The sequence below is a fragment of the Ylistrum balloti genome, unplaced genomic scaffold, assembly GCF_031769215.1.
Source record: "Ylistrum balloti isolate Yb309-2 unplaced genomic scaffold, AGI_CSIRO_Ybal_v1 Utg370018, whole genome shotgun sequence".
Lineage (NCBI taxonomy): Eukaryota > Metazoa > Mollusca > Bivalvia > Pectinida > Pectinidae > Ylistrum > Ylistrum balloti.
In genome coordinates, this window is record NW_026782087.1 from 354,097 (window position 1) to 373,106 (window position 19,010).

General features: G+C 36.2%; 1 protein-coding gene across 1 annotated transcript in view; it reads left to right on the forward strand.

The window, feature by feature from the left end:
* Positions 1-18,807, forward strand: part of LOC132548592 (echinoderm microtubule-associated protein-like 6) — a 30,200-nt gene extending 11,393 nt beyond the window's left edge. Inside the window, exons 17-36 of the mRNA XM_060212458.1 lie at positions 29-268; positions 458-656; positions 1,060-1,152; positions 2,233-2,364; positions 2,547-2,812; positions 3,782-3,986; positions 4,407-4,530; positions 4,888-4,984; positions 5,271-5,400; positions 7,719-7,991; positions 8,506-8,729; positions 9,095-9,252; positions 9,976-10,093; positions 10,537-10,725; positions 11,109-11,278; positions 11,773-11,935; positions 12,335-12,438; positions 12,827-12,980; positions 13,600-13,700; positions 14,877-18,807. Of these exons, the coding sequence (XP_060068441.1) occupies positions 29-268; positions 458-656; positions 1,060-1,152; positions 2,233-2,364; positions 2,547-2,812; positions 3,782-3,986; positions 4,407-4,530; positions 4,888-4,984; positions 5,271-5,400; positions 7,719-7,991; positions 8,506-8,729; positions 9,095-9,252; positions 9,976-10,093; positions 10,537-10,725; positions 11,109-11,278; positions 11,773-11,935; positions 12,335-12,438; positions 12,827-12,980; positions 13,600-13,700; positions 14,877-14,901 (3,165 nt within the window). The 3' untranslated portion in view covers positions 14,902-18,807. The remainder of the gene's footprint in view (positions 1-28; positions 269-457; positions 657-1,059; positions 1,153-2,232; positions 2,365-2,546; positions 2,813-3,781; positions 3,987-4,406; positions 4,531-4,887; positions 4,985-5,270; positions 5,401-7,718; positions 7,992-8,505; positions 8,730-9,094; positions 9,253-9,975; positions 10,094-10,536; positions 10,726-11,108; positions 11,279-11,772; positions 11,936-12,334; positions 12,439-12,826; positions 12,981-13,599; positions 13,701-14,876) is intronic.
* The last annotated feature ends 203 nt before the right edge of the window (positions 18,808-19,010 follow it).

Below are 19,010 nucleotides of genomic sequence, written 5' to 3' on the forward strand. Positions count from 1 at the left end.
AAAACTAATTTTTATGAACAACTTGCAGGGTTTTGTGACTGGAGGAAAGGATGGGGTGGTCGGACTGTGGGACGACCAGTTTGAGCGATGTTTGAAGACCTACTCAATTAAACAAGCTTCCATAGCCCAGAACTCACGAGGTATGTTGATATCCGAGTCTCCATCCATCAGGGCAATAGTTCTGGGACACGGCAAGATTCTACTGGGGACGCGCAATGGTGAAGTACTGGAGGTGGACAAGGCAGGTCCAATGACATTACTCACACAGGTATGTCAACAATATACAGCATTTATCATTTTATTCTTCAGATTCATGACCATCTATAATCTTTCTGTTTCTGCAACCCCAGTCTGTTTGCAACAATTCTTCTCAGATTTGCAAGTGATTTTCATTCAAAATTCATTCTATGATGGACTCTCAGAGGGATATTGATTAGATTTTATTACACATGTCCAGGGCCACATGGAGGGAGAATTATGGGGTCTTGTTGTCCATCCACGCAAGAAGGTATGTGCGACCGTCAGTGATGATAAGACTCTCCGCATCTGGGACCTAACAGACCATAGAATGATTAACTACAAGCAGTTGAAGCAAGCAGGCAGATGTGTCGACTTTTCCTCTGATGGCAAATTTCTGGCTATAGGACTTAAAGATGGTGAGATTTTTTATCAATTCTTTAAGTATCAATTGAAGTGTAGCTCACAGACATATAACTAGGAGTGCTGTGCATCGTAACTTGCATGTACTTCTTAAAGTTGCAAAATGGGTCCAAATGAATTATGCTGTAGTTCAAGGTTTGTCATATATCAACGTTAAGCCCTTGACAGATTTTCAACAAATTCAGAACTTGGTATCAAGAAGACAAGAAAATCAAATGCATAAATGAAGACTTAGGAGAACAGTGTTAGGGCCCAGTGTTGGAGTGGTAGTAAATTTAAAAGACTGATTCCTTCTGAAGAGATGACGATATTTCATATAGTTGTGTAGTTGCAATTTTGAGATTAATATTTTTAATACATTAATGGTGCTCTGAAGTATTTTTCTTGTTTTATTTACAGGAAGTTTTATGGTGATTAACTCTGACTCAATGGATGAAATTTTATCATTCCACCACAGAAAGGAGGAAATTTCAGACATAAAATTTTCTCCAGGTTTGTAAATGATCGTTTTAAAGAATATACATGTATATTGAACGAACTTTTGTGTTATATGTAAATACTGTACATATGAGTGTTGAGAGGGCAATAAAATTGTACACAGTTGGATGAGATTTTACTCAGTAAAGTTGGAAAATAAATAATTATACATTTCATGTCTCCACTATTTTATATGGTAAGGTGGGGAACAGGGATAAACAAGCCCTGTCCATACCAACCTGTATCAATTTCATGTCTTCAGAACCTTTCAACAGACTTGGTTTATATTTACCTAATAGTATCCTAACAAGTTCCACACCTGATCAGATTCTGGTTTGTCTTAGAGGGAGGACATTCATGGCTTATTGACGTTTTATAATGAATGTTGTGACACTATATCTGGTGGCCATACCTTCTGGTCAATACTCCAAGTAGCGTTATCTATTGGTACAATAGCCTTACATTGAAATCACCTTTGTTTCATGCTGACTACATTTCTTACTGAAAGAAAATCTTTGTCATTTCTCAAGCATTTCTAGGAGGTAAGACATTTATCAATCCTGAAAAAAAGTGAACAGGGAGATTCTCCTCACTCAACCCACTCACATCTGACAGATATTTATTTGTTTTAAATTTCCTGTTCATTTAGATGTTTTTACAATTGTCTTTTGTATTCACAAATCAGTCATTCAGCTTGCTTACTAGTAGGAGAGAAATAAGTAGTACTATGTACAAGTCACCTATTTTAGTTGACCAGCCATTGTCTTTAAAAACACACGTAGCCACAAATAAACGTTTTGTTATAGAATTTGTCACCAACCACAACTTGCTTGTCACAATCACAAAGAACTATTTAACGCATCAAAACCAGAAATATTTTATATGTAGTCACAAACGTTAACTATTGTTACTTTTAGGATACGTGTAGCGACCCCCATAGTGATTACTGTTGTTGAGAATGATTGCTGTCTAGAAAAGTACAAAATCTTTAGACTAATTCTCACTGTTGTTCACTAGCTCGTAACTATTACTCTATTGTTCTTCACATATCTTAGTGTCAGTTTCAGCAGTGAATGTTGTGACTGATTGTTACAGATCCTGTCAAGTACCTAGCTGTAGCCTCTCACGACAACTTTGTGGACATCTACAATGTACAAAACCAGAAGAGGGTGGGAACATGTAAAGGAGCCTCTAGCTACATCACACACATTGACTGGGATAGGACAGGTGAGATGTTATCTACTTTTATTTAATAAAGTAAATCTAATCCTGCAATTTGAATGACAACCAACGAACAAAAATCTGCTCATTGTCAGGTTTTTATATACACAGGCTTTAAACTTGTGTTTCTATGGTGTTCCATATCAAAAATATTCAGAATCATTAATTCTCTGAATTTGACTTTACAGGTAAAGTCCTTATGGTCAACAGTGGTGCTAGAGAACAGCTGTTTTTTGAGGCACCCAGGGGCAAACGTGTTACTCTGCGGCACGCTGAAATAGAGAAATTTGATTGGATGACATGGACGTCGGTGTTGGGACACACCTGTGAGGGAGTGTGGCCACCAAAGAGTGATGTCACTGACGTAAACGCTGTCTGTGTAAGCAATGACAAAGGTGTTATTGCTACAGCTGATGACTTCGGATTTGTGAAACTGTTCCAGTATCCAGTAAAGGTTTGTTTGTTTGAGATACCTTGTAATGGTGATACACATTCAACTTCCTTCTGTTAAACATGTTTTATAAGAAAGTAAATAGCTTTTTTTTTTGTTTATTTTTTTTTTTTTTACACAAATATTTTATTAATCCAGCGATAATTGAGACTGCAAGGGTTGGGGCCCTGGGATCAGTCCCTTACAAATAATGCCCTCTCCACAGAAGGGTTCTCGCACACCACACACCATACACCATTCATACATACAAAATATAAATATTTTCATACTCTATTTTACCATAGTTTTTTTTTCGAATGTCTCCAGTCTTTTTTCACAACTTCTTCACACCACTTTCAAACAGTTCATTGTATAGTTTTGTTTTATACAAGTTGATCAAAATTTTCACACAACTTTGACACATAACACACACTGAATATCTTGCAATAACAAACAAGGACCTTTGGACTGATGGAGGCCTTTAGGGAGAAGGTTTGAGTTTCTATTTCTTTTGATTAAAGGAGACTTTTAAGGGACATAAATCCATTTTAGTGCCTAAATGATGACACCTCAAAAACAGAAAACCAAAGAACTTTGGTATCAGTAGATGACAATGAATGCAAATTATCTCAAAGATGACCTCATTTTTTTTCAAAATCCCTCAGTGTTGTTCTTTGAGGCAATAAATTTTTCAAGTCATTACTTTTTTGAAAATAGATTTACATGCCAAAAAGTTTGGTGTTAAATGATTAACTTGACTGTAGTATGTGTGATGTTTTGTGAGGAGGAGAAAGTGGTTTAAAAGCTTACTGAACTGTTGATTGCCAAACAAGATGTCAATTTCTCTAAAATAATATTGGTCAATTCGATCATAGTGTGAATACCAGTGGTAAAGCTCCTCAAAAATTTGTACTGAATAAAAATATTTAGAAAAGATGTGTTCCACTGTTTCAGATTCTCTAAAGAAATCAAATGTCTTTGCTTGTTCTCCAGGAAAAATTTGCTAAATACAAGAAATATGTGGGTCACAGTGCCCATGTGACCAACGTTCGTTTTACTGTTGATGATAACCTATTGGTGTCAACTGGTGGGGCCGACACAGCCATCATGGTATGGCGATATCGTAACACAACAGAGGGACCTGTAACTACATGTGGTGAAAGTGATGACTCTGACACTGACTCCGAGGAAGAAGGAGGTAAGGCAGATAACCTGTGTCAGTTACCTGAGATGTTTTCTCACCTGTTTTTAGTAAGACTTTATGGTATAAATGATAAAACAATTGAAGTAATTTTGCAGTTATGCACATTTTGAAAACATAATGTCTTGCAATCTTTGGATTACTTATTTTAAATTACCAAGAGGCCAAGGGCCAAGATATGTGGCTAGTAGCATGCTGGGAATGAGTATCAAGTTTGTTCACAAATGACTGGCCTTGACCCACTTTAGAGGTCATGGGGTTAAAACAACTGCTTTTTAAGGCTGAGACTCTTGAGATGATTTCTAACAAATCAGACACGTAGAGTAATAAAGTGAAAGTGAGTTCTACAAGCCCATGTATATAAATACTAAGGGTAATAGTATTTAATTTGCATAAAATTAATTGGTTTCTTTACAGGTTATGATAGTGATGTGGAGCGAGAGAAAAATTTGGACTATGCCAGCAAAAGCTACACAAATCCCATTAGAGAAAGGAAGGGAGTGAAACCTCATCTACAGGATGGTGCTGGAGTACAGGCAAAGTAACTATCAGTTCTTTTTGTCTTTTTTCATTGCTGAGTTTTACCAGTATTGCACAGACTGACATAGCTGAGATGTGTAACTGAGATTTAGTTAAAAACAGTACATTGTTTTACCTAATGCACTAGGACAAAGGGTTTATAAGTATGTAATTGGAAATACAAAGGAATGTCACAATAAGCAAAATGCCTGTGACTTTGTTACACTTAATTTGATTAATGACATGGTGATGGTGAATATGCAAATATCTAGATATATGTTCATATAGAGAATGAGTTATTTCCCCTAGATCTTGTGTATGGTTCTTGAAATGAAGTTCGACAATTTACAGCATTTTATTCAATCCTTGAAATAAATAGATCCGGATTCAAGCGCAAGCCTCCAAAACCTCCTAAGGTTCAAAGGTCAGAGGCTCCATCTGCAGGTTCAAAGAGGAAAAAGACAACACAAGTGACAGTAAGTTTTTTGTTCAGCAACTTACATCAGGGGTAACTAAAACATTCCTCAGCTAAAAGATAAAATTAGATAGGATGTTCTAGTGGATATGGCAATTTCCAAATCATGAATGCTTTACTTTCTTGATGCTGAAGTGAAGAAAGTCTGGCCTGAGATATTGTGGTCTGAATCTGAAAACTAAAAATTATACTTATCATCTACTTTCATTTGCAGATATATATTGGACATAAGTTTTTTTATCCTCTAAACTAATTTTTTAGCAAATGCCTTATTGTTTCATGTGAAGGATCTACAATTGGACTATGTGTTTGGATACCGTGGATTTGATTCTCGTAATAATCTCCATTATATAAACGAGGGTGCTGATATCATCTTCCACACCGCTGGAGCAGGCATCGTCCAGAACCTGTCTTCAGGTGAGTTAAAACATGGGTATTAAGGCCTGCTTTACTGTGATGGGTGTCATGTTTAAGGTATTCAGGGGTACTTAAGTGTGATGGGTGTTGTGTTAAAGGTATTTGAGGATACATTAGGTTAAGGTATTCAGGGGTACTTTATTGTGATGGGTGTTGTGTTAAAGATATTCAGGGATACATTAGTTTAGGGTATTCAGGGGTACTTTAGTGTGATGGGTGTTGTGTTAAAGGTAATTGGGGGATGAAGTTAGTTTAAGGTATTCAGGGGTACTTTAGTGTGATGGGTGTCATGTTTAAGGTATTCAGGGGTACTTTATTGTGATGGGTGTTGTGTTAAAGGTATTCGGGGATACATTAGTTTAAGGTATTCAGGGCTACTTTAGTGTGATGGGTGTTGTGTTAAAGGTAATCGGGGGATGACGTTAGTTTAAGGTATTCAAGGGTACTTTAGTGTGATGGGTGTTGTGTTAAAGGTATTCGGGGGATGAAGTTAGTTTAAGGTATTCAGGGTTACTTTAATGTGATGGGTGTTGTGTTAAAGGTATTCGGGGATACGTTAGTTTAAGGTATTCAGGGCTACTTTAGTGTGATGGGTGTTGTGTTAAAGGTATTCGGGGGATGACGTTAGTTTAAGGTATTCAGGGTTACTTTAATGTGATGGGTGTTGTGTTAAAAGTATTCGGGGATACATTAGTTTAAGGTATTCAGGGTTACTTTAATGTGATGGGTGTTGTGTTAAAGTTATTCGGGGGATGAAGTTAGTTTAAGGTATTCAAGGGTACTTTAGTGTGATGGGTGTTGTGTTAAAGGTATTCGGAGATACATTAGTTTAAGGTATTCAGGGTTACTTTAATGTGATGGGTGTTGTGTTAAAGGTACGTTAGTTTAAGGTATTCAGGGCTACTTTAGTGTGATGGGTGTTGTGTTAAAGGTATTCGGGGGATGACGTTAGTTTAAGGTATTCAGGACTACTTTAATGTGATGGGTGTTGTGTTAAAGGTAATCGGGGGATGACGTTAGTTTAAGGTATTTAGAGGTACTGCAGTGTGATGGGTGTTGTGTTAAAGGTATTCAGGGCTACTTTAATGTGATGGGTGTTGTGTTAAAGGTATTCGGGGGATGAAGTTAGTTTAAGGTATTCAGGGTTACTTTAATGTGATGGGTGTTGTGTTAAAGGTATTCGGGGGATGACGTTAGTTTAAGGTATTTAGAGGTACTGCAGTGTGATGGGTGTTGTGTTAAAGGTATTCAGGGGTACTTTAGTGTGATGGGTGTTGTGTTAAAGGTATTCGGGGGATGACATTAGTTTAAGGTATTCAAGGGTACTTTAGTGTGATGGGTGTTGTGTTAAAGGTGTGTGATGGGTGTTGTGTTAAAGGTATCGGGGAATGACGGGGTTACTTTAATGTGATGGGTGTTGTGTTAAAGGTATTCGGGGATACATTAGTTTAAGGTATTCAGGGTTACTTTAATGTGATGGGTGTTGTGTTAAAGGTATTCGGGGATACATTAGTTTAAGGTATTCAGGGTTACTTTAATGTGATGGGTGTTGTGTTAAAGGTATTCGGGGGATGAAGTTAGTTTATTCAGGGTTACTTTAATGTGATGGGTGTTGTGTGTTAACATTAGGTATTCAGGGTACTTTAATGTGATGGGTGTTGTGTTTCGGGGGATGACGTTAGGGTTACTTTAATGTGATGGGTGTTGTGTTAAAGGTATTCGGGGGATGAAGTTAGTTTAAGGTATTCAAGGGTACTTTAGTGTGATGGGTGTTGTGTTAAAGGTATTCGGGGGATGACATTAGTTTAAGGTATTCAAGGGTACTTTAGTGTGATGGGTGTTGTGTTAAAGGTATTCGGGGGATGACATTAGTTTAAGGTATTCAGGGCTACTTTAATGTGATGGGTGTTGTGTTAAAGGTATTCGGGGGATGACATTAGTTTAAGGTATTCAGGGTTACTTTAATGTGATGGGTGTTGTGTTAAAGGTAATCGGGGGATGACGTTAGTTTAAGGTATTCAGGGCTACTTTAATGTGATGGGTGTTGTGTTAAAGGTAATCGGGGATGACGTTAGTTTAAGGTATTTAGAGGTACTGCAGTGTGATGGGTGTTGTGTTAAAGGTATTCGGGGATATGTTAGCTTAAGGTATTCATGGGTGCTTTAGTGTGATGGGTGCCCTGTTTAATGTATTCAGGGGTACTTATGTGTAACTCTAGATAAGATTCCCCAGCAAGTTTAATGAGAATGTATTATAAACATATAGAAAATGTTATCCATTTACAGTGTTAACTTTGAAAGATGTATATTTTCTTCCAGGTCATCAGAGTTTTTACCTAGAACACACAGATGACATCATTTGTCTTGCGGTCAATCAGCATCCCAAGTTTAAAGGTCTGGTTGCCTCAGGACAGATCGGCATTGTACCATCTGTCCATGTGTGGGATTCTGCCACCAAGGAAACAAAGTCTATCCTAAAGGGCAGTCACTCTAAGGGTATTTGTGCAGTAGACTTCTCCTGCTCAGGGAAATATTTATTGTCAGTCGGACTTGAAGATGACCACAATGTGACAGTGTGGAGATGGCAAGAAGGTCAGTTAAGATGGAAGAGTGTTTTACATTTTTTCTGTTAATCTGTCACATTAAACCACTTATTGGCCTACATAAGGCAGCAGTCATCAATGTACTTTCTCTCAGGTCCTTCTGTCCCGCCACATCATGTTTTAAATTAATGTTACTTCTTTAGAACTTCTCAACAGGTTTGGTTCATAATGTACTCAACAGGCCTAGAATCATGACAGTTTGATCTGTAGTATGTTTGGATGCCTGAGTTTTAACTTTCTGTTAGTCCATGACCACTGTAAAATTCTAAGGTGACATGGTTCAGATATCATTTTAAAGAAAACTTTGTTTGATTCCTCGGCATTAGCATGCTGTGATGATGCCTACCAATATTCCCATTCTGACACGGAAACATTTTGTTTTTTAGACTACCTGTTACACTATGGATGGGGGAGGGGGGAAGGTTACATCTGTTTCTGTCCAATATATTCTAGTTCTACAAGTGCAGTCCAGGTGTTTTTTAAGATTCTTTTCCTTGTTACAGGGTCACAAGTTGGAACAGCTGCTGGACATAACGAGAGAATTTTTCAGGCTGAATTCCGACCAGACTCTGATAGTCAGTTTGTTACTGTTGGTGTGAAACATGTCAAGTTCTGGACGGTTGCAGGCAGTGAGTTGAGAGGTAAACGTGGTATACTGACCACAGCAGGGATGGACCAAGGTACCACAGTCAAGATGCAAACCATGCTGTCATTAGCTTTTGGGGCGGTAAGTTTAGCTGAAAAGAAAACACTAATTGATTACTCTGCCTATATATGGATATATAAATTTTTGACATTAGTATCTTGAATAAAAACTGGACTTAGAATATGAGAATTGTAAGTCAAGGATATTTTACGTTTTGTTCTTTTTTTGGATGATCGAAACAAAAAGTGATGGAAGAGATATTTTGTGTATGCAATGCTATTTAAGTGTGAAGAACAAAATCATCATTTTCATAGACAACAAATTTTTCATTTCCTGGAAAATAATTGATGGATGTTTGTGTAATTATGTATGTTATATTCACAATCCTTGTAATCACATGTTAGATTAATTTAATGAGGATGTGTAATTATTATATTTGTTTACAGAACAACTTGACATACACTGGAGCCATGAGTGGGGATGTGTATGTATGGAAGGACACCACACTTGTCAGAATGGTACAGAAAGCTCATAGTGGGCCTGTCTTCACCATGTTTACAACCCTCAGGGATGGACTCATTGTTACTGGTGGGAAGGAACCAGCGTGAGTATTTAAATCACAGCTGATGTGATACACCCACATCTTCATGTCAACTGTCATAAACATTATTCATCTAATTCTACAAAAAACATTTTTAGTCTATATCAATCAAATTCGTGCCCGTGACAAGACCAACAGACACAGAGGTAGATGTGACCAACTTCAGCACAGGAGTATTGTTAAATCATTGATCTTTGAAGGGAATTTATTTCTTATTATCGCCAAATTATTTTCATACCTCATGCAATGAAGTTTGTAGGGTGTATACTGGAATCACATTGTCCTTGTCCGTCTGTCTGTCTGTAAAATAATTTTGTCCCACTATGCATTCACTCAGTTTACAACAGATCTTTTTAAGATTGTCCAGTACAATATAGAGATGTGCCCACTTCAGTTTAAAAAGTAAATCATATAGTAGGATACAGTGGGTGTTTCAGACACAGTTATTATGGTTGTGGAAAGCCTGTTAAGATTGTGTCAGTTAATCTGGAAAAATATAATATACAGAATTTGCTATTGAGGCACCGGTAATGGTGCATAGTTTTATAAGATTGTGTCAGTTAATCTGGAAAAATATGATATACAGAATTTGCTATTGAGGCACCGGTAATGGTGCATAGTTTTATAAGATTGTGTCAGTTAATCTGGAAAAATATGATATACAGAATTTGCTATTGAGGCACCGGTAATGGTGCATAGTTTTATTTTGCTGTTTTATTGAAGTAGATCAAGAGAAAGTGGGCCTGTAAAACTGTGGGACCAGGAGATGAAGAGATGCCGTGCCTTCTCGGTGCAGGAAGGCAACTTAAAGCCTTCAGTTGTGAAGTCTGTGTGTAGAACAAAGGTAAATTTACAAGTACAACCAGATTTTTCCAAAATAATTGTAGATATTTAACCCTTGCTTGGATAAAAGATTATATCACTTTATTCATAAACTAACAGTGACTAATTTGGAGACTTGTCATGCTCAGAGAATCAGATCATTTTATAAAATTATTCATCCAATGATTATGCCACTGCCTTAAATAATGATTTGTTTGTCATACTATCAGATTTTCATGAAATTGTACATGCACGTTCATAAGTAGTATCCTTTTCAGTTGTGTTCCAGCCTTTTGAGGTCTGAAACAAAAGATTTTTTTTTACCATTATATTATGGCATAGAGGACAAAAGTAGGACCAACACTGTCATTGCTTTACAAATTTCATATCTTTGAAAGATATGATCATTGACAAATCTCCATTTGCTTCAGTTCATGTTTCATCGTTCTACGATTTAATGTACAGGGTAAAATCCTAGTGGGGACAAAGGGAAACACTGTGGTGGAGGTAGCAGAGAAGAGTGGAACGACCTCAGTGTTGGTCGGGGGCCATGCAGAGGGGGAGGTTTGGGGTCTCGATGTTCACCCTTCCAGCCCCTGTTTTGTCACAGCCAGCTTTGACGGAACAGTCAGATACTGGGACCTAGGAAAAAAGGTGAGAACTGTCATAACTTTATCTGATCGATCTATCTGATCCAGTTTCCAGGTAATTGTCATCGACGTTAAACTGTTGAGAACTTATTTCCTTGTGTGTTAGTGATTATTGTCCTCTTGCTTTTCTGCATAGAGACATGTTGTCATTGCATGTCTGAAATTTTATCAATGTGATCTGAAACATCAGAGTGCCTTGAAGAAGAAGGTGACTGAGAAATAGTTGATTTAAAAAGCATTCAGATTATGGTTGTATTTCAACTTTTCTGTCAGATTCTTCATAATATACCTGGAATATAAGTGATAAACAATGAGATAAATGCTTTATTGGTCTTCAGTGCATGTCATGACTATCGTTTTCCTTCAACCTTCTCTTGGTGTTTTTAGACTACGATTGCGAAACTTGACATTGGGGCAGCCAGATCAGCAGCATTTAGTGTAGATGGTGAGATGTTAGCTGTGGGCCTCAAAAATGGCGAGTTTGTGGTGTTGAGCACCAATGGCTTAAAGCTGTGGGGAAAACGCCGAGATCGAGCTGGTGCCATCAACGATATCAGGTACAGAAACAACTATTTTGTTTTACTTTTTGCAACTGTCATGAAAAGTTGAGGGAAGTACGAAGCACTCAAGCAGCTTGATTGTCTGTAACAGATTTATGTACCAGAAAAGTGAAAATATGGATAACTGCACAGAATAATTGCCCTTAGTTTATGTTGTTCAGTTTGTCCCAAGCTTCATTTATCTTACCTTACTTTATTTATGGTTCTTTGACTTTGTTGATTTATGCTGGCTTTTCTTGGTGCCTTGTTCTTACTGTTCTGCTAGATGTCAAAATTGTTGTGAGAACCCCACCCACCCACACACAAAGACATTGACTTTTTAGAATGGATCATTTTCTGTCTGTCATTTTGATAGACATAATACTTTTATGAAATGTAAAATTGCACTGGAAATGGAACCTACTGCACTATACTTTCATCTTTCATTTTATTTGATAATTGATATCTAATGTTTACACAAGTACTTAATGTGCAGTTTATGTTAAATACAGGTTCAGTCCTGATGGTAAGATACTTGCTGTTGGGTCAGAGGATTGTTGTGTTGATTTCTATGACATCAGCAAAGGGCAGTCACTCCAGCGGGCAGGTTACTGCAAAGGTATTCCTACTTTTGTCATCCAGATGGACTTCTCTGCGGACAGTCAGTACATCAGGGTAGGTAACCCTACAAATGGTTAGAATTGTTTTTATAAATAAGTTAGATATGTACTAAGAAAATACTTTTGAACAATCAAGGATGTTTATACTTTAAACTTCTTCATTATTGTGGGGGATTCCTGTTTATCCCACACAGGTATAGGAAATATAAATTTTACCCTGGCTTGTATGATCACCAGTTAAGTGTTCAGATAAGTAAAAATAACAAACCCTTTGTAAATTATGTATGTAACAAATTACTTCTAACCATGCTACTCTTAAACTTTCTAAATTTATTTGTAAGCTGAGATACTCTTCAGATGAGAAAGAGTTACTAATGTAAACCTGCCTTTGCACTCAGTTGAGATTTATGTTCATATACCAAATACATTAACTGAATTATATAAATATTTACAGGTGAGCACAGGAGCCTACATTCACCAGGTGTTTAAAGTACCCAATGGAGTTTTAGTGAGTGACCAGAAAATCACAGATAACATCACATGGGCATCTTGGACAAGGTGATTACAGAGAGATCAAAATCTAAGTGTAGTTGAAGAAGCAGAAAGTTTTAGGGAGTGTATCATTTTGTATGATGATATACCAGGAAACATGTTTACATTATCAAATTTTCTTTCTCATTACTTATCAGTACAGTTGATGTGACTAATGAGGCACTTTTGTCTTGGAGAACACAGAACAAATTTCATGTTTGTAAAATTTATTTTGAAAAATTCAGTTAACGTTTTATGAAATTAAGAATTTAAGGAACATGTTTGATAATATCATTCAATGATACATAAACAGAAGTGTTCAATTTAATTGATCATTATAACTATATAAGCATGCTTGGAAATGAAACTGGATATTTTTGTTTAGCATCACTGATGTATGTGTTGGACATTTCAGTACTCTAGGGGATGAAGTACTAGGAATCTGGCCAAAGGACTCAAGTGGTGGTGATATCAACTGTACTCACTTGTCTCACCTTGGTAACGCCCTTGCTACTGGGGATGACTTTGGTTTTGTCAAATTGTTTGAGTTCCCGTGCCCAGACAAACAAGTAAGTATGGTGTCTACTTGGATGAATGACAGGTCTATAGAATATAGAAAAATTGTCACAGTTAAACTTTCATCTTATTATGTCCCGCAAACGAAGTGGGGGGACATATTGTGTTTGCTCTGTTTCTTCTTCTTCTTATCATTATTATTTATATTATTCTTATTTCTTCCACTTTCTTCCACCAGCGAGGTTTCTGACGCATTTCTAAAAAGCTATTGCATGGAATTTAACAAAACTTTACACACATATTCATACATGCGAGGCGGAGTGCAGGCCACTTGAATTTTTCCAATCGGTCATCTGAGGGGTCAGCTGTGGTCAAAATTTGGCCAAATTTTAGATATTGTCTGATTTTCGTGAAAATTGGTATATATGTATAAGGTGGCACTAGGAGCAAAATGGCTTAGTCCATGTTTGGCATGACTGCAGGTCTGATTATTGTGATCATTTACTGCTGAAGGGGTTGTTAGGGGGACATTTGTAATGGTCCCAATTACAATTAGTACTTGTTCTGTAGTAAAATTATTCTGATGGCTGAAACTAATAGGATCCTATATGGAGGGATGAAGTGACCAACACCAGCTGGTCATTCTGTTAATCTTGGTTTAATGTTTTCCAGGTGCAGCCTAAGTCTTTTGTTGGTCATTCTGCCCATGTGACCAATGTAAGGTTTATGTTCGATGACAAGTATCTCATCAGTACAGGTGGTGATGACTGCAGGTAAATAATGATAACAATAAATAATTTCACCATTAGCCTTAATGTCTTGTGTTTCTGTGTGGGGCATCCCCAAAAGCGATTCACTATTCTGTGAGCAAAAGGTTGATGTCTAATTGGGGAAACAGGAATTTTCCAAAGAACCCTTTCTATGGTACTTCTAAAGGGATTATAACTTCACCATTCCAGAGTTTGCAACATCTATTGGTGAAACTGGGTAACCTTTTATAGGACTTTATAAAAAAAAGAGGAAAAGATTCCTTCTTAATTTGATGGAAACATATCTAGGTCAAAATCATCAGGAAAATGTCTGGTTTGTAGCTACATACAGTTTTAATGCCTGTTGAAAATTTTCTGACAGAATACATTATGATAGGCTATTGTCTGTCTGCGTGTACATTTGTTGTAAACTAATTTAAATGTGGAGTTCTCCACCCTTGGTATAGGCTATTGTCTGTCTGTGTGTACATTTGTTGTAAACTAATTTAAATGTGGAGTTCTCCACCCTTGGTATGGGCTATTATCTGTCTGTGTGTACATTTGTTGTAAACTAATTTAAATGTGGAGTTCTCCACCCTTGGTATGGGCTATTGTCTGTCTGTGTGTACATTTGTTGTAACTAATTTAAATGTGGAGTTCTCCACCCTTGGTATGGGCTATTGTCTGTCTGTGTGTACATTTGTTGTAACTAATTTAAATGTGGAGTTCTCCACCCTTGGTGATATACTTTCAAACTTGGTAGCATTAATAACTACAACATTTTATTATGTTTTCCTGGTTTGCATTTTTTATTGGATAAATATTGTTATATATATGTTATTATAATATAAGTTGTTGTGGGATATCTCCAGATTAAGGAGATGGTTTAGATAGCTTCCTGCTTACAGATTACATGAAATGTTACCATCATTCTTGAGTTACTTAATAAATGAAGGGTGCTGGCAGACTCTATTGTAGAGAGGAGATGGGGGCCAAATTTATGAAAGGTGACTTTGTAAACACTGTTAAAGGAATTAAAAGCTTTATTTTTTAGAATCATTGTCAGATCATGTCTATTATCTACTTACCTTGATTGACTTGCCTGTTATTACTCATTCTTAACCAGCTTGTAAAGTGTCAATATTTAAAACTTGACAAATTGAAGCAGTATTTAACAAAAATCTTTCTACCTTTTTACAGTATTTTTGTGTGGAAATGCATCTAAATGTGTTTCCTGGACTCCACACTGCTAACCTGGTTACCAAGGACCCTGCATTATACCTGGTTACTAAGGACCCCGTATTACTTGGTTACCAAGGACCTTGCATTATGTAGTTACCTGGTTACCACCTACTGTCCTGGTTAGTTAGAACCTGGAAGATTACTGGATTCAACACTGCTCACCTGGTTACCATGGACGTAAGAATTCACGGATTCCAGACTCCTTAACCCATCACTAAGAACAGTAGAATTCCAACATACTGTCAGGATTGTGTTCCAGTGAGATACACATTTGCTATCATATGCTGATAAATTAACTCTTTTCTTCTCTTTCAAATGAATCTGCTCAGAATAGACAGTATCACTTTCTTCTGTAACGTGATACCTAGAGAAATAGCAGCTAAAGTCGTCACATTCTACACAAACATGTTGATGAGTGGTATCCTCAAAGGAACTCTTAAGACTTGTTTAGTTTGAATATCTTGTTGCATACAGTTGTCTGATTTATGCTATAAATTCTAATGTTTGTGCCTCAAATTTTTTTTTTTTTCGATATCCGTCCAGATGATTTCATTACAATATACTTTGTCTAAACCTGATACACACACCTCTAATGGGACTGCATAATTTGGTTGGTTTTCACGAAAAATTATAGAGCGATCATTTGTTATAAACATTTTGGAGACCACAAAATTTCAATAGGTCTCAGAATCTAGACAAAGTATAAACTGCACAATATATACACAATGTACATTTTGTAGCATTTGTTCATTTTGTTAAATTTACTGGAAGTTATTGTGTGAACATTTTAATGTCACATAGCAGCATCCGAACATGTGATAGTTGTTTACAGGACCTGCTTTCTGTCCATTGTTTACCTGTTTTGAGATTTTATTTTATCCAGTACTTGATTGTATGACCTCTGACCCACGAATATAATTAACATAATACCACTTTATGAATGATTTATTGTTGTATGTAAGATAATGTGTTTTCTACAGGAAATGTAAAATCAGATCTCTAGTATCAACTGATAGTGTGGCACCAACATATAATATACAAATTAGGAATTATTGTGGCTCTCCGATATTTCCCAAAATGTTTATGTCATTGTTATTGTGTTTTAAATCAGTTTACATATATAAAGGTATAGGTCACATACTGAACCTTTTGCTTCTCTGTGTCCGAAGGACAAACATGCGGTTGCATGTTGTTTTGTGGTGTGTGGCCATCTGTCAATAATTTCTTAAATCTGCTTTTCTGGACCAACATCATGAATTTAAGTTGTACATATAGCTTGACTTCATGTAGAGTTTAAGGGCAGGACAAGAAATTTTTGATTTGACTGAACTGATTCAAAGGAATTTTAATTATGTAATGTAAGAAGCTTATTTAGGTGGTGGGAATCCAGAATTGTCCAGCCCCAGGGTGCTGATTTGGTTATTGATTTTGGTCTTTGCAAGCCACTGCATGATAACTTGGCCTTTCCTTCTCAACTTATTAACATGCCATGTAATGGCTGAGCATCAAGTAAAGAACACAAACATACTAAAAGATTTGGTATTTGGGCTGGCCCTATCCCCAAGTTGCAACATGGGGAGATCAACGCTGTCGTGCTACAAAGATTATCTAACTTTGTCTCCATGGTCTTAACATGAAAAAGGTTAAAATATACAGACTTAAACCATTTACTATGAAACAATGTATTAATTACTACATTTTGATTAATTATTGAGTCTTATTTATCAGGAAATACTTACCATAACCATACTTATGACATTAACTGGGACTATTTTGCCATTTGAGGTAATAGCTAGGTGAGTGAAGCTGGCTCTCTAGATCTCATGTTGTTTATAAAGAATTGTGTATGTGATGGTTCATGATCAGTATGTATTATCTACACTGTAGATGACAGAAATTTATTAAATACTTCAGAATTTACAAGTTATATACATGTTTATATAAAATATTTTATTGAATAGATCTGAGCCATACAGGCCATTTTGGTCTCTTGTTTTATATGAAATTATACACATTCCTATGATAGGTACATTTCCATGTGTATACTGGTATACACTGATAAGATTTTCTGAGTTTTTTGGTTTAAAACTCTTAAAATCTGTCTAACTTTTATGTGCCTGTTTTATAACATAGATTTAGACTATCCATGAAATAGTATTCTTGTAATGTTTAGCAACTTTTTACTTTTAAGCTACAATAAGGGACATGTCCCTGCTATAATAGAGTACTGTGTTTCTGGTATATCATTTAACCAATGGTGACTGAAAATAGTGTAGCATTTTGATAAACTTTATATTTACATAACTTTCACATCATAATGTATAGACATTGAGCATTGTAATATTGCAATACAGTTATGTCAATAGGTGTATATATTAGTATTATAATGCTGGTAGGTTATAATTAATTGTAGCTATAAAATAGTATCACTGTATTATTTTCATAATTTGCTTGAGAAAGAAAACAATTCATTATGGAATGCTGATGAAATCTACAGGTCACCAGCTGTAAGATTTCATTCAAGTGCGCATGATCAAAAATTTCTTGTGACAGCATTTGGAGAAAACTGTGCATGATTAATTTATTATCATCTATATACACTAACTAGCTCACCTGTTTCAATAAGTTGACTAAATCCAAAACCTTCTGCCTTCTTGTTGACCAAATCTAGGTCTGCTGAAGAATATATCACTCGTTACTATACAACATGGTGAGGGTAGGGATGGGTGACGGGGAACTAAATATTCATTTTCTATAGATCAGCTGCTACTTGTGTCCAGTTATGGGTTCATGGGATTCAAATGTTCAGGTCTCATAAAATACACTTTATTGTGATTTTTTTATGGTGAACAATTCATATCTTTAAACACTTAAATGGATGGAGTGATCATTAGAAACCATGATCAGCCCTCTGGAAGGTTTAGATAGTAATCGATATTATGCAAGACATTTTCACTGTAAATGCTTGCTCTACCTCTAATTTTCCTTCTGTTGATGGTCATGCTGCTTGACAAATCACCAACGTTGGTTTCATAGACAAATGAAGAGGACTTTCAGGAGACTATAGGGAGTGTCTTGTTTGGGTTTTTGATTTCTCAAGATATGTAAAATTGTGTTCTGATCCGATGTTACAATGTAACCAGCAAGACAATAGGTAATTACTTATTGGGAGCCAAAAGTTGAGAGCCTCCTGGGTATGCTTTTCTCATCAGCACCATTATTTTGTTTTATACATGCATCTTCCACAAAAACAGTTTGGGTAATATCTCTTTGTCCAAAGCCATAAGTGCTTCATTAATGGAACTGACCTCAAAGTGCATACATATAGTAAAATCCGTCCATACTTTCATCATTGTAAAATCAGTCTTTGATCTCCTTGGCTATAGATCAAGCTGGGGACGATGTCAGCAAGTTTTATGAAGCAGCTGTTTTGTTTTAAGACAAAAACATTCCCTTATGATGAAGTGTGTTCTCAGATTGTTTTCAATGAATGCCATGCTGATGTATGTGACGAGGGTTTGACAACGGTATGTGGTATATAGAGGATGATAGAAGAAATATTTTGTAGATTTTATACACTGGAGTATTACACTGGTCATAATGCAGATGTTTATTTTGTCACAGATATGACTACATTCTTCATGTATATTTCATAAATTGTACAAAATAACTATTTTTTGCATTGATGATAATTACTGGCATGTTTTGTAAAGTTTATACACATAATGACAACATGACAAAATTATAACAAGTATTGATGTGGTCATCGTTATTTTATTTTTTTGTTGTGGTGTCAAAACTATCAATATTTTCCCCTTGGATGTGATATCTGCTGTTTCTTAAATGTTTTCAGACCAGCTAATAATTATGAACTAGTACCGGTAGTTTATGGTCAGAACTTGATTTCCATCAAGACATTTATTTCCATTGATGTTTTGTTTCCTCATTAGATGTATAACACTGTATATGTTCTACCCACTTAACACCAACAACTGCCATAACATATATACCTGTGCTGAACAGTCAGCGTTGTCCTAAAATAATAGTTAATTCAATAGATCATGTCTCCAAACTACTCGTCACAACGTGTCA